This window comes from Colletotrichum gloeosporioides (assembly GCF_011800055.1).
Source record: "Colletotrichum gloeosporioides strain Lc1 chromosome Unknown consensus_2, whole genome shotgun sequence".
Classification (NCBI taxonomy): Eukaryota; Fungi; Ascomycota; class Sordariomycetes; order Glomerellales; family Glomerellaceae; genus Colletotrichum; species Colletotrichum gloeosporioides.
The window spans coordinates 140,654-156,485 of record NW_025544647.1 but is presented as its reverse complement, the minus strand read 5'-3'; the positions used below and the strand labels follow the sequence as shown (position 1 = coordinate 156,485).

Sequence of the window (15,832 nt, the reverse complement as noted above, 5' to 3'; positions counted from 1 at the left end):
TCGAGGCGATTCGCGACTTTGCGATATGTGATGCGTTGTTTTCTTTCGGAGGTCCATCGCCGGGGAAGAGTTCCGGGGCTGGGCAAGATCATGTGTCTCAATTGCGACCTCGATGGCCAGGGGCTGCGGTGTTTAACGGCCTGCGTTTCCTACCAGGGTCGTGTCCTGGTTGGACCGTAATTCGAGTTTCCTCGTGTGGATTGTTTGGAGGGTGACATGCTTGTTTCCTTGGTTGACGCGATCTAAGACCTGCGTCGGGATAGGACGATGGTAGGACTGTAGTCGCATTTGGGGTCCTACTGGACGGTTGGGAAGTAGGGTATGGAGAAAATGCCCGCCCCGGATAGCCCGCAAACCCCAGGTCCTAGGACGTGTTGTTGCGCCCGAGAATTGTGGTGCTCGGGGCAGCGTCCGTCAGTGGTTTCGGCGCAAGCCGGGCGCTTTGTTGAATCAGATGACAGGAGAGCGGCGTCGAAGATCTTTCCCTTCGTTACCAATGTGTCGAACCCGTGCTTCTTTTTCAGGCTGTGATGCTGTTTGAGTAAAGCTGTACAATGATGCACCTTTCAGTGGCAGTAGAGGATCCGGGGGTATATTTCCCTGTAGTAACGAACGGTTCTTGGGTTCGTAAGCATGCAGGACGTTGCAGGGGTGACTCGGAGTCGCCGTTGCAGTGTGCAGCCGTCCTAGAGCTGCGGGGAAGCAAAGACGGCGGGTTGATGCATTTTGCATGGCCTGGGGACACATCCGACCTATCAATCGATCCGTGATGTTTGACTGATTTGAATTCAACGCTCGAGCTTGAAGACGTCGTGGTGATTGCACGTTGTCCTCGTCACATAGGCCAGGGTCGGATCTGCGACACTTGGAAGATCAGTGCCGTTCAATTGGGCTGATGCGAACCAAAGTATCTGTACACGGTCTGTCATCGTCCAGATGACTTGGTTGGCCATGCAATATTTCTGATCCCTGTCAACTTGCCCAATGGACAGCCTTTCTGTGATGCACCAAACTGCGTAATGGTTGAATGACAAAACTCCAAGGCTCTCGCAACGAATAGATCGGGAGTCGAATATTGGGAGTTGACTAAGCTCATGCCAAGCATCGGCGAGTGCGCGCGTGTTCAAGCCATCGCGTGGCATTGGCAACAACGTGGGATAAGGTGAGTGAGTCACTGGTGAATCCAGATGAAGATGGCAAGGCCAGGCCGCGACAGTGGCCAAGTCGATTAGCTGGCCGCCGGCGTGTTTCATGCCGACAAGCAGCGATTCCGCATTGTTGAAGGTGTACGATGGTAGAGATAGGAGGGCGCCGTTTTGAAGATACGTGCGATAAAGCATGTCTTCGGTGTAGGACACAACCGATAGTAGCCGTTGACTCCACAGGGCCAACCTCGTCGATCACATCGGTCGTCCAACTCGGATGGTAGAATCTCAATGGCATCGAGAGTCTCCGAAGACGGCGTGCCGTGAGCTTGATAATGCACAAGATGAATTCAAATAAGCAGCGGGATGGCGTCAAGTGAGCATGTGCCATCGTTGTGTGGGTTGCACAGGCGAAGGGAGCTCAGGGCCTCGAGGAAGCTGATTCGAGAGACCTCTAGTCGCAAGGCTTGTGTTGCTGTCCAAAATTATGGAATGGAGTGTAGTCAGTGGTCAATGTTTGTTGATATGTTCAGCAGCTCGGTGAACCAGCCCGAGAAGAGGATCATCGCGTTGATGGTGATGATGATCTTGAACGCAACGTGACCAAAGCAGTAGGCCGGCATTAACTGCATGCCACGCTTGCTCAGAAGCCAAGGGTCGGCGGCTGCTGGAGGTATCGGAGCAGTGGGGTCAATGACATACCGCACCTGTCGTAGAATTTGGTACACACAGTACTTTTTAGCTGCAGATTTGCAGGGGCGCAGCGCATCGATGTAAGTAACTGGACTTCAGAACACGATGCTCGACAGACGCAGCTGTCACCTCGAAGTCTAACGGAAGTCTAACACAGCGCTGGGAGACGCAAGTGCCATTGCATCAATGGAATCCCTGTAAGGCCAATGGCGCGAATTGGCACTTGGGCTGTGAATCGTCCGCCGTTTCCTTGACAGTTGTAGCGCTGTCTTAGCAGCTGAGACACTGCGAAGTTGATCGTTGGGTGAGGTGGGTGTTACCTTGATTTCAGAGGAAACAAGACGAGTCGACGCGATGGCATTGGCCAGGAGTACGAACACCAGAGAACGAGGACCCGGTCGCGATTCTCGGGGAAACATGGCAAGACGAAAAGTGAGGCTTACGTGAAGGAACTGGGGGGAGAAATGGGTGGTGAAGGCAGACGAAGGGAGGGCAAAAGGACGCGGTGCGAAGACGGCACGTCGACCTGAGGCCAAAATCTGGAGCAGGAGCTGCCAAGGGGATCAAAATGCCTTGCCGTGTGCCAAGGCCAGTCGCGGACGTCTTCTGCCCGCGTGGATTAGCGAGCGGAAGTTCTGGCAGCTGCAATCTGGTCATGGGCGAAGGTGGACGAATATGCGACTTCATCGAGGCGTGTGTGTATTCGTACTGCCGAAGCAGGTACAGACCCGGGAAGGGAAACAGACAGAATTAAGTGCACAGTCAGGACCCTTGGGACTCGTGTACCTGCTGCTAAAGTACCGGAGGTATTCTCGTCCCAAACTCCAGGGGAAGGGAAAGAGCTGAGCAATAGTCAAGGTAAGGTACCTTATTTGAAAAAGAGAAGGCAAGATAGACACTCGAAAGGACTTCGCAGAGGATCCCCACACTCAATTGCTGTGCTGTCTCGGCGGTTACTCCGCACCACCTGGAAGCCGCGCAGTAAGTAATGGAAGTGTACAGGTACCCAACCAGTCCCCATCCCTGCTCGCAGTGCAGCAGCTGCTCTGCAATCGCTGCATGCCACTGCCGCCCATCTCACCTTCTATCCATTGCTGCAGACTCACACAGCCATACAAGTACCTGAACCAATCTTTGCGAGGAACGCAAGGTGTGTGGTCAAAAAGAGACGACAGCAGATGGTAAACGTCCGGGATGGCTGGCTCTCATCCACCCCTTCCGTCACCACACACCCTATACGCCGATGCATCTTCAGCCAACACACATATAGAGAACCCCTTCCCTCGTCGTTCACTCTTCCTCGATTCCCCTTCCCCCAAGATACAAATTTATCATTATATTAAACTGATACCCCTTTCCATTAGTCTCATAGACGTTTGTAAAAGGCCATCCTGGAACGGATAGCACCCTCTGGCCTTCCCCAAAAGAGAGCCATCTCCCTCGAGCAACTGTTATCCTCGAACCACTTGCTTGCCCGACCCGTCACCACTCATCTCACTCTTTCCCTCTCAAGAAAGCACATTGCCAACTCTAACCCTTCTCAGAGACTCTGGTAAGTCGACATCGCTACCTCTTACCCTTGCCAACCTAGGCCGGGACTGACATTCTACCCTTCAACAGCAACCTTCATCCAGCATCACTCCACCCACGGCTGGACTCCAGACCACCCCGAGACTACCTCCTCCACCTCAAGATACCCAACACACACAGTCCAACATGGATCGCCGAGAAGGTCACAAGCACACGCACATCCCCTTCCACGTCGCCATCGACGAGTTCAAGAACGAAAGCCGCTTCGAGGAGGCCCGCAGTCCGCAAAGACTTGACTCGACCGAGTCTTCCTCCACCATTGCCCATAGTCGTGTTGCTCTAGACTCCCGGCCTCAGACTCCAGGGTATCACTCCAGTGACAGCGACGAGGACATTGTTCTCATCGACCGTTCTGAGACCATCTCCGGTCCCCCTTCTGTTGCCACCGACAATACTGTAGTCAATCGAATGCCGTCCACCGCATCCCAACCTTCGATGGTGCTTGGCACGGAGCTGACTTCGGGCAACATGGTCCTCCACAACCTGATCCAGCCTCTCGGCACCATGACCACTTACGAGTGGGTGCATGGTCGAAGGTGCCCCGGAGACTTGGACGTCAAGGACATCTCGTCCAAGGAGAGCATCAAAGTCCGCTGCCATTCCCGCGTCAGTCACTCGACTGCCGCCATCGAGGATGAGTACGGCATGGTCAACCACCCCTCCGAGTCGTTCGTCGCATGCGCCGGTGACTGGGCCGACGTTGCCGCTCTGCCCGCTTCGTTCGACAAGACCCTGCGCATCTGAGATATCGTGCTTTGCGCCCCCCCCCNCCCCCCCCCCCCCCCCCCGGTAGAACCTCTTTACCGAACGCACCCCAGCTGCTTGGGCCATCAACCCGTCCTACCTCGACGTGCTGCCGCTCCAAGTGGCTAGTTTGGTATCGACGTTCTCCCTTTTCGCTTTCCTCCTTTTCAGTCCTTTCCTGAAGTTTCTGTTGGATGTAATGGACAATGTTGTTTGGAGAAAATGACCACAATCGTTTCTTGGAGAAGCCGGTCCCCGTCTACGGTGTACTAGTGGGATAAATCCGCCAACCTCAGGTTTTTTAGTTTTTGCAGACGAAAGTTAGGCTAACTTAACCTTATACCCCTAATATAAGCAATCCTTAGTGCAAATTAATTAACACATACCTAAGTTAAGTAGGCCCTAACCCTATAATTACGTATAATTATAGATAATTAGTTATAATTATATTAGATTTAAAAGTGAAACTATTCCTATCCTAAAATAGTATTCCTTTTCTAAGTTATTAATTTTTATATATTCTTATTATCTTACTTCTTTATACTACTATTTTATTCTCTTTTCACTTCTCTATACCTTAAACCCCTTATATACTTAACTTAATAATAAATTATTAATAGATATTCCTTATAATATAGGATTAGATAGCTATTTAGTTTAGTTAGTATTACTCTCTACTAATAAAACTAAAAAGTCTCTAGAACTAGTAACTTTAGAAGGTTACTATTTAAAACCTAAAAATAGTATAGTATACTATAATAATTACCTTAGTTCTAACTTACTATATCTTAACTAGAAGTACTAACTTATATCTAAAAACTAAATATACTAACTTATATATTAAAACTAAGTATATATTATTTATCCTCTCTTAACTAGCTTATATCTAAAAACTAAGTATTATTTATTAAGTTATAGTTATCTTATAAAAGTCCTTAGACTTACCTATCTTCTATCTACTAATTATAATAAAGTTAGATTTAAGATCTTATTAATCTCTAACTTATTCCTTAAGATTAATTTAATAGATTTAATCTATTAAATTAATTTTTTGCTTTTTTAATTAATCTTTTATTTTACTTTAGTTAAAATAAAATATTACTTCTAAAGTAGTATTATATATACCCTTAAAGATACTTTATATATACTCCCTTAATATTATAATAATATAAATAACTATAAAGTATCTATTAAGGGAATTAATTATTTTAATCTTTTATAACTTTATAAGGAATTAGTTTATATAGTTAGTAATTTAACTATTAGAAAGAGTAAATTAAGGTGATTAAAATAATAAAATATCTAATTATAAAAGTTACTTATAGAAGGAGATATCTAAGAAAGAAGTTTATAAATAAAATAGGATAAAGTAATATTTTTATTTAAAGGCTTTTCTAGATATATTTATTTAAAAGAGGCACTTTCTAACCTTAATATATAGATAAGTTAATACCTTAATAGGTTAAGTAATTATATATAATTACTTAACTTTAGTTTAAGCTACTTAGAGTAATAATTAAAATAATAATAAGGATAATAAGGATAATAAGGATAATAAGGATAATAAGGATAAGAAGGATAATAAGGAAGATAAAGATAATAAGGATAATAAAGAAGATAAAGATAATAAAGATAATAATAACTATAAGTAATTATATATAATTACTCAGTTTATTCTATACTAGCTAGAGAGTACTATATAGTTAGGTTATATAAAGAGAGCTATAGCTATACTATAAATTTAATTAAGAGGTTAATATAGCTTCTACTAAGTCCTTATTATACTTCTTAAGAAAGCTTATAATCTTATTTATAAATTCCTATAGTATAATAATATTTACTAACTTAAGTAGAATTATTTAAAACTTAGTCTAATTCTTAGGTACTATACTAAAGAGAGCTATTAGTATTAATAATTAAGACTAAATATATATATCTTTAGTAAAAGTCTTTAATTAAATCTATTTAATAGGTCTTAAATTCTACCTAGGAAATCTTATAGAAATTATTATAGTTATAGGGAAATCTTACTTACTTATTTATCCTTAATAATAGTCACTTAGGCATAAAAGTTAAAAACTAACTACGCTATAATAGTAGATATAGTAAAGTTAAAAATTAGCTGTACTATAATAATAGATATAGTAAAGCTAAAAAAGCGCTTACTTTTTAAACTAACTGCTTTATACTAAAAAGCTATACTAAAACTAGTTATTAATAATAGCGATAATAAGGATAATAATAATAGGATTAGCCTCTTTAACTATAGCATTAATATCTTTATCTTTAAGTAGGAATAATAGTATAAGTATAAATAGGCTAAGTAGGAAAAGAGTTTATAAGCCTCTTCTCTTATAAAAAGGAGCTCCTTAGTAAGAGGAGTAAGTGAAGAAGTGCTTACCTTTTAAACTAACTACTTTATACTAGAAAGCTATACTAAAAAGCTATACTAACTATATCAGCTACTTAGAGGTTATTACGTATTAATATACTATTAACTTTATTAAAATTTCACCTTATAAATTTAATATCCTCACTCTTAGTATTATAAAGTATTCTATACTAAAAAGATTACTTAGAGGTTTCATAAAAAAGTATTATTTACTCTTTAAAAGAAGAGAAGGCTATTAAATTAGAGGAAGAGTATTTATTAGAGGGGGAAGTAGAGTTCTATATAGAGTAATAGTAATAATAATAATAGGCTTATATATTAGGTATAAATAGCTTAAATTTACTATAAAATACTAGCTAGCTTTATAAATTAGTTATTATACTACTATTTAGTACTAATAAGCTCTACTATCTAAGGTAACTTTATAATAACTTATTAGTAATTATAATATTAAGTAGTAATAGAGCTACTTATATTATCCTCTATTATATTATAACTTAAATAGAGGAAGTATAAAGTAGCTTATCTATTTAGACCTTTTAAGTTTAAATATAGTACTAGTATAGTTTCTAATACTTAGAGGAATACTCCTTATAGAAAGGCTACCTATAGCCCTTCTTCTAAAGTACTAATATTATTAGCTATAACTTACTAATATTACTCTACTACTTAGTCTATTTATTCTTATAAAAAGTATATTACTAAAGCTAATACTAGTAAAGATAGTATTAAATACTATAGAGATAGGGAAAAGACTTTAAATCTATTAGTTTTATTTTTAATAGTATATTTATAGGAGGAGAAAGGAAATAATAGTAGGTAAGTAGAAAATAGACTTTTATATAGATAACTAGAAACTATTATAATATTTCTAATATTCCTATAAGTAAAGTATATATAGTATTATTTAAAAGAGGAAATAAAGGTGTATCTTTTATATATATCTACTATTTAATTATAGCTTTAAGTATAGTTAAGTATCTAAAATAGTTAAAAGCTATTAAGTTATAAGTAGAATCAGTAAGTAGCTTTAGTTAAATAATAAAACTAAATAAATACTTTATTAATACTATTTATAGAATATTAAAAACTACTTTATATAATAAATATAAGATATTTAGGTAGAATAGTTTATTATAGCCTACCTCTTTATATATTATATTAATATATCTTATATAATAAAAGATGTTATCTTAAAGGTATTTTCTATCTATTCTTCCTAAAAAAGACTATAATATCTAATAATACCTTTAACTTCTTTATTATCCTTATACTTTCTTTAGTATATATATATTCTTATTATATTTATATCTAATATTATTTTACCTTCCCTTTAATATTTACTTTCTCCCTACTTAACCTTATATTTACTATAGTAGATTACCTTATTTTATATTTATTATAATAGACTAACCCTACTTATTTCTTTTAGAACCTAAAAAAGACTTATTAATCCTTCCTCAAAATATATCTTATATTATATTAATAATAGTAACTTTAATAGAAAAGATAGCTAACTAGTATAACTATAATAATATCTTTAGATCTTTAGAGTAAGCACTTTCTCACTTTATTAATCTTAGTATTAGAAAGCTTATAATTAAGTAGGTATATAAGAAATACTTCTTCTAGGAGTAGGATAATAATAAAGTTACTAAGTCTACTCCTTCTTATTAGTAGAAAACTACTACTACTTAGAAACTTATAAAAATATCCTCTTCTTAAGCTTTAGCTTAAACTAAAGTTCCTAAGAGTATATCCTTCTCTACTTATTTATTATATATTATATATTAATAAAAGAATTATAGCTATTTAGAAGTATATCTATATAAAAGGTCTTATTAAAGACTTCTAAAAGCTTACTAAAGGTACTATAAGAGATCTTACTAATATCTTTATCTAGTATAATATAAAGATTAACACTAATATAAGTAGTAAGTTTAAGAAGGGTATTAGTAACTATAATATTATTATAATAATAATCTAGATTAGTAGTAATAAGGCTAAGAACACCTATATTAAGTATAGTAAAGGTGAGGGTATATAAGTTAAATATATTCTACCCCTTAATAATAAGGATAATATCACCTCTAGTATATATACTAATTACTACTATAATAGCTAAGGTAATAATTACTCTTTCTATATATTTAACTACTAGCTATTTAATACTTTAAATACTAACTTTAATAAGTAAGAGTAAGTAAGCTACTCTTATTACCCTTAAGAAGTATAGCTAATAGGTCTCCCTTAATATTAGTAGTACTAGTACTACTTTAGGTATAAACTAGCTTAATATTAATACTATAAGCTTAGCCTACTACTACTACCTTAATACCTTAGCTTAAACTATAAGCCCCCTTTAAAGTAGTAACTACTAAGCACTCTATAAGTAATATACTATTATATTAGATATTAAGCTTTAAGAGGTTAAGTACTTATTAGAGGTTATAAAATAAGCTACTATTAAGACTTATTAGGATAGAGAGAGTACTAATAATAGTGATAATAATAAGTAGATATACTATTTAGTATTATACCTCTAGCTTACTATTTTAGTTACTATATTTATAAGTAGGATTTATATAAATAAGGAGGATAGCTAGATATTCTTATATATAATTAGAGATATTACTAGATTACTAGACTACTTAATATAAATATACTTAGGATTATAAAAGTCTTCACTTATACTACTATAAAGTATACTATAGAGCTCTTTATATACTACTAGCTTATAAGAGCTCTATAGGTATATTCTATTATCTATATAATCACCTTTAGGAGTATATCTAGCTCTCTAAGAAGTATCTTATTATTAATCTTACTATTAAAAATATTAAGTATATTAACCTTATAATTTTAGATAAATCCTCTCTAAGTAGCCTATATATACTAAATACTATAAGTAAGCTACCTTAATAGCTTTATAAGAGGTAGAGACTTAGAGATAATACTTCCTCTTAGAATCTTTTATAGTAAGAGAGCACCTATAATAGTAATAAGTAGCTACTTCCTCTTAGCCTCTCTAGCGCTAATAAGTATACCTATAATAGTAATAAGTAACTATTAGGTAATTCCTAGGGAAACTAATATAGAGAGCTTATTTTATATAAGTAGAAGGATAGTATCACTTAGTTAAGCCTTACTAAGATAAAGTAAACCTTTAAAAGATCGCCTATAATTATATATAATTATAAGTAATTATTTATAATTATAAGGAGGTTAAGCTTTTATTACCCCCTTAAAAAAAAGACTATCTATATAACTTTATCTTCTAAGTTACGCTTTATTACTAGATAAACTATAATACTAATAAGAGCTTATAGCACTTTAAAATAGTAATTTACCTAGCTAGATAAGATAATAGATATAAGGGAGACTAGCTTAATATATTAACTAATCTCTCCTCTATACTAGCACTATAACAAATTAGCTTAAGATACTATCTTAGACTATACTAAGAGGTTTATAATAAGTATATAGTAATATTTAGAAAGGGGCGCCCTAACTATAAATATATTTTTATTTATCTTAGCTTAAATTAGAGAGATTCTACTCCTTATTAACCTCTAAATCCCCTCTTTTAAAACTATACTACCCCTTATATTATCTTTCTATTAATATTACTAATATAGCACCTTATATATACTAAATATAATATCTAAAATACCTTAATAGCTATTTTTACTATAGTATTAGAGATAAGCTTATTGCTTATAGTTTTAATAACTACTTATAGTATAGTTTAATATTATTACTAACGCTTATTAAAATTATTAACTTAGCTACTAATAATAAGAGAGTACTTTAACCCTATATTTAGTAGTCCTCTAAGGCCTATATTTAGTAGTCTTTTGAGGCCTAAGAAAGGTCTTCTACCTTATCTAATATACTTATATAATCTATTAACATTCTAGATAGTTCTATATAACTAGATATTATATATAATAGCTCTTTTTAGTATAGCTAATTTATATTAATTACTACTTTAGTTTATACTATTATATACCTTATTCACTATAATTAAACGTTAAATCTTAAGAACTATTACTATAAGTAATAGATTAATAAATCTATAGAAAGGTCCTTATAAATCCTTACTTAGAAGAAGGGAGGAGCTAGAGTAGCTAGAGAGGATCTTAGACTTATATATACTATTCTTAATATCTAGGTTAGTTTTAAAGAAGTATTTATTAATACTTTATAAGTACCTATCTTTTTAAATTACTATTTAATTTATAAGTCTTCTTCCTATTTATAATACTATAAGCTAAGCTAAGAGATAAATAGATAGTATAGTAATACCTCTATTTAACTATATTACCTAACTACTTTAGACTCTATAAAATTAGGTTTTTTAGTTTATTAAACTATCTATTAAAAGGCTTACTACCTAGCTATTTAATAAATACTAGGAATTTTAGTTTACTACTAATATTAATATAAAGAAAAGCCTATCTATTATTAGTATAGCTAAAGACTATAATATCTTTTTAATATTATTTAAGGAATATTAGTTAATACTAAAGAAGGGGGATAAAAATAGTAAAGCTCTTTAACTTCACTTTTACTTCTATTACTTAGATATTAAAGAAGTAGGGGATAATTATATAGCCTCTATTACGCTTTTATCTAAGTATATAACCTCTACTACGCCTTTATTTAGGTATATAACTTTAACCTCTTATTAAGAGAAGTAAGAGTTAATTAAGTTACTAATTAAGCGAGAGAAGAAATCTATTTTTAATATTAAAGATTTTAATTCTTCTAATACTAAATACTAAAGCCCTAAATAACTTAAGAAGTAATAATACTATAGCTTATAGTTAATCCTTAAAGTAAGCTTAAACGCTTAATAAATAGGATCTCTTTATAGTATCTAGGAAGTTATATCTTTAGTATTTTTTCTTAATCTTTCTAAGATTATTACTAATCCTTTAACTAATAGAGTTCTCTTAAGTATCTTAAACTTTTTAGCTACTTTAGATAACTTTACTATTTTAAATAACTCTACTACTTTAAATAAATCTACTACTTTAAATAAATTTACTACTTTAAATAAATCTGCTACTTTAAATAAATCTGCTACTTTAAATAAATCTGCTACTTTAAATAAATCTATTACTTTAAATAATTCCCTTCCTTATTCTAATAATTAGAATAAGGAGTACCTTAATAAGTACCCTTTCCTACTAAAGTCTAAGCCTTATAGTCTCTATATAAACTTAAAATAGAAGTAAGGCGTTAATTAGTTATCTCTCTATAGTTTATTTTCTACTATATTTATTATATCTATTTTATTTTATTTTAGTTTATCGCTATAAAGGTCTTATAATAGTATAAGGTTAGGATAGTTTTAATATAAGATATTAAGAGGGTTTTAATTAAAGAGTTTAAGCTATTTATATCTATTAGAATATCTCTTACTTAGTAGTTTATTATAGTAATAACTTATATATCTTCTTATTCTACTTATTAGTTTCTCTATAAGGCTAAGTTCTAGTTATAACCTTACTACTATATACACTTTAACTTAATCCTAAAACTTAAGATATATCTCTATATAAGGCTATTCTTAGTTATTTATATCCTTAAGTGAATTTAGGTTAAAGCCTATCTTATCTAATTACTATTAGTATTAATCCTTAGTATTATCTAAAAGGAAATAATTAATATTAATATCCTTAAGTAGTTTATTTATTTTAGTAAGTAGTTTATTAACTTTAGAACTTACCTCTATTTTAACCCCCTACTTATTATTATCTTATATTAAATTATATAGATCTACTAGTTAACCTAACTTAATATAGTTATAATTTCCTTAATTATATATATATTTAGTGTTCTAAAGGTTTATAAAGTTAGTAACTTCCTCCTATATTATATTACTATAAATAGTATATATAGTAATTAGATAGATAATATTATCTAGAATGAAATCTCTAGTATTAATTATCTCTAATAAAAAATACTAATTTAATATTAAATAAGGATACTTTATAAGAGGGATAGAAATACTTATAATCTATTAATTACTAAACCTTATATATAGGAGCTTCTATTATAACTTAATCTTAATATTACCTATACTTAGTACTTAGATATAATAAGATAATATTTAATTATTCTATTAGTAAACCTAAGCTCTACCCTCTCTATTAATATATTTAATTCTTATTTACTTAACTTCTATAAGGAGTACTTAGATACTTATAAAGAGAGGGGTTTTATTACTATAGTTTACTTTAGTGAGAAAAAGCTAAATCCTAAAGGCTTAGACTATATATAGGTATTATTTTATAATACTTAGTATAGTTATTATAGAGTATTTAATATAGATCTATATAATATATCTTAAATATATATTAATATAAATATAAATCTAAAAACTAAATCTCTTTAACTTTTTATATCTATTTATAAATTATAAGAAGTTAGGTTTAAGAACTTTAAAGTTAGTATAGTATTACTAATTACTTTTTTATTATTATACTACTTTATCTAGGAATATATTCCTATAATAGTTATAAATTTAGTTCTTCCTAATAGTAATACTAGCTATAAAGTAGATATATTAGTAAAGGTAGCTCTACTTAAAGTTTAAGATAGCTAGTATCCTCTATAGATCTTTTTTTATAAACTTAATTACTACTACTTTAACTTTAGCTCTCTCTACTTTATTAAAGTATTACTACTTTATTCTATAACTATAATATATCTTTTTTAGCTAGACTTTTAATAGAGTATTATATCCTTAGTAAGTAAGCTCTTATAAGATCTAATTATCTTTTATATTTTACTAATAAAAGAGATATTTAATTATAAGGAGTATATTCTCTTTCTACTTTAGATTATATTAGCTATAATACTATAATCCTTATTTAGTAAACTAATACTTAAGTATCTTTTTACTAATAGCTAAGCCTTACTCTAAGAGGGTATTTATAATATTATCTATAAATATACTATTAAAAAAGAGGTCTTTAATAAATAGTTAATATAACTTTAGTTTAATAGGTACTTCCTAACTTATAATAAACTAAGTGAAAATAGTATAGAAGGGGGGTAATAAAAATTAACCTTATAATTATGAGTAATTATAGGTGGATTTTAGATAAGTAGAGGGGAAAAATTAATATACTTATTAACGTAGGTGGTGGGTAGTAGAAGAGGTAGGGTTAAGTTAGCCTAACTTTTGTCCGTAAAAACCAAAAAACCTAAGGTTAGCAGATTTATCCTAGTGGTGCACTGTACCCGTCCTCTTGTACGCTAGCATGCACTTTAGTGTAGCATTGGAATGTCAATCCCTGATCGTCACCCCAATCCCCGTCACCGTTCCCTTTTCTCCCGTCACCGAGCCCATTTAATCTCGGCCGTCACCGTCCCCCAGATCGCCCCCCAGCAGTCTCTCCAATGAGTCTCTGTCATGCGGGGGAAAGCATACCCCAAAGCGGGCCGGACTTGGAGACAGCGTAGTATTCGCATGGGACGAACTCATCTCCCCAAATTTCCCCACGGGCAGTTGAATTTAGCCTGAACTTCAACCGGGTGCAACCCCCCATTATCCATCACCCATCAATTCCGTATTGCCGGAACATCGCGTGTGCCCACATGGCGAGCGCAGCAATACTCCCAATTGGAAAGCTTGTTATATTGAGGGGCAAACCAGACACAATGAGATCAAAGGTAGCATGCCTTAAATATCACTCCCGGCCCCCGTAGCTGGAGCTTCTGGGAGCGTGCCATCCCTTGGGTGACTTTGAGGCTCTCACGATGTTGTTCCCGCTCAAGACGGCCCTCGCGGCCTTGCTCATCGCATCGCCATTGACCGAGGCAGCGCGCTCGCGCTATCCCACTCGGGATGAGAAGGAATGGGTGACCGTCTGGGGCACTATGCCTCAGCTCGTCGAGCCTGCCAACCTACCTTCGGCGCCGTTTGTAAGTGCGCCTCTTCATGACCTCCTTCTTCATCCTCTGACGCTTCGCAGAACGAAACAGGCCGCGTCTTCAACGACGCAACCCTCCGCCAAACAGTCAAGCTCTCCCTCCCCTCGTCCACCCTGCGCCTCCAGATAAGCAACGTCTTCGGCGGCTCCGACCTCCCCATCACGGCCGTCACGATCGCCCGCACCGCGAACAACACGGCCGGCTCGAGCGCCATCGACGCCGCCTCCCTCCAGATCGTCACCTTCTCCGGCAGCGGCGCCTTCGCCGTCCCCAACGGCGCCGTCGTCTTCTCGGACCCCATCAATCTCCCGGTCTACGCCAACGCTGTCGTCTCGGTCACAATCTACCTCGCCGACGGCCAGTCCACCAACAGCATCACCGGCCACCCCGGCTCCCGCACCACCTCCTTCCTCGCCGCCGGCAACCGCGTCGCCGACCAGGACCTCGGCGGCAACGCCACCGCGACGGACCACTGGTACCTCATCAGCGCCATCGAGGCCCAGGTCCCCAAGGGCTCCTCCGCGGCGGTCGCCATCGTCGGCGACTCCATCAGCGACGGCCGCGGCTCGACCACCAACGCCAACAACCGCTGGCCGGACCGCCTCCTCGCGCGCCTGCAGACGTCCAACTCCTCCTCCGCCACCACACGCAACATCGCCGTTGTCAACCAGGCCGCGGGCGGCAACCGCGTCCTCGCCGACGGCCTCGGCCCCAACGCCCTGGGCCGCCTCGACCGCGACGTCGTCGCGCACACGGGCGTGCGCTACGCCGTGATCTTCGAGGGCGTGAACGATATCGGCGTCGCGGCTAACGACATCGCCTCGCAGACGGCCATCGGCGACCGCCTCCTCCTCGCCTTCGACCAGATCGCCACGCGGCTGCACCGCTTCGGCATCCCCGTCTTCGGCGCGACCATCACGCCCTTCACCGGCGCGGACCAGCCGTACTCGGACCCCGAGCGGGAGAAGACGCGGCAGCGCGTGAACGAGTGGATCCGCACCTCGGGGCGGTACGATGCCGTGATCGACTTTGACGCGGCGGTGAGGGATCCCGCGGCCCCGGAGAGGTTGAGGGCGGAGTTTGATACGGGGGATCATTTGCATCTGAATCCGGCTGGGTATGAGGCCATGGCTGCCGCAGTTGATTTGAGCATTTTTGAGAAGTTTAAGGATGGGGTGTCGAGGTTGACGTGAGCGTGGGGAGGTGTTAGTGGAGGGTGATGTTGTATGTAAGGATAGAAACAGAAATCATCTGGCCCTCCATGTTGGATTCGGTGTTTGGAAGCTGTGACTGTCAATGAGTGAGCTCTGCCTCTGTG

General features: G+C 36.4%; 2 protein-coding genes across 2 annotated transcripts; both read left to right on the top strand.

Moving 5' to 3' along the window:
* Positions 1-3,554: 3,554 nt before the first annotated feature.
* GCG54_00005024 (uncharacterized protein) lies at positions 3,555-4,172 on the top strand (the record flags this gene model as incomplete). The annotated part of the gene is made up of 1 exon (XM_045405057.1): positions 3,555-4,172. One exon carries the CDS (start codon positions 3,555-3,557, stop codon positions 4,170-4,172), a length of 618 nt encoding a protein of 205 aa, XP_045271241.1.
* A 10,168-nt stretch (positions 4,173-14,340) lies between these two features.
* GCG54_00005023 (uncharacterized protein) lies at positions 14,341-15,707 on the top strand (the record flags this gene model as incomplete). Its single annotated transcript, XM_045405056.1, has 2 exons — positions 14,341-14,505; positions 14,556-15,707. 2 exons carry the CDS (start codon positions 14,341-14,343, stop codon positions 15,705-15,707), a joined length of 1,317 nt encoding a protein of 438 aa, XP_045271240.1.
* Positions 15,708-15,832: the final 125 nt, after the last annotated feature.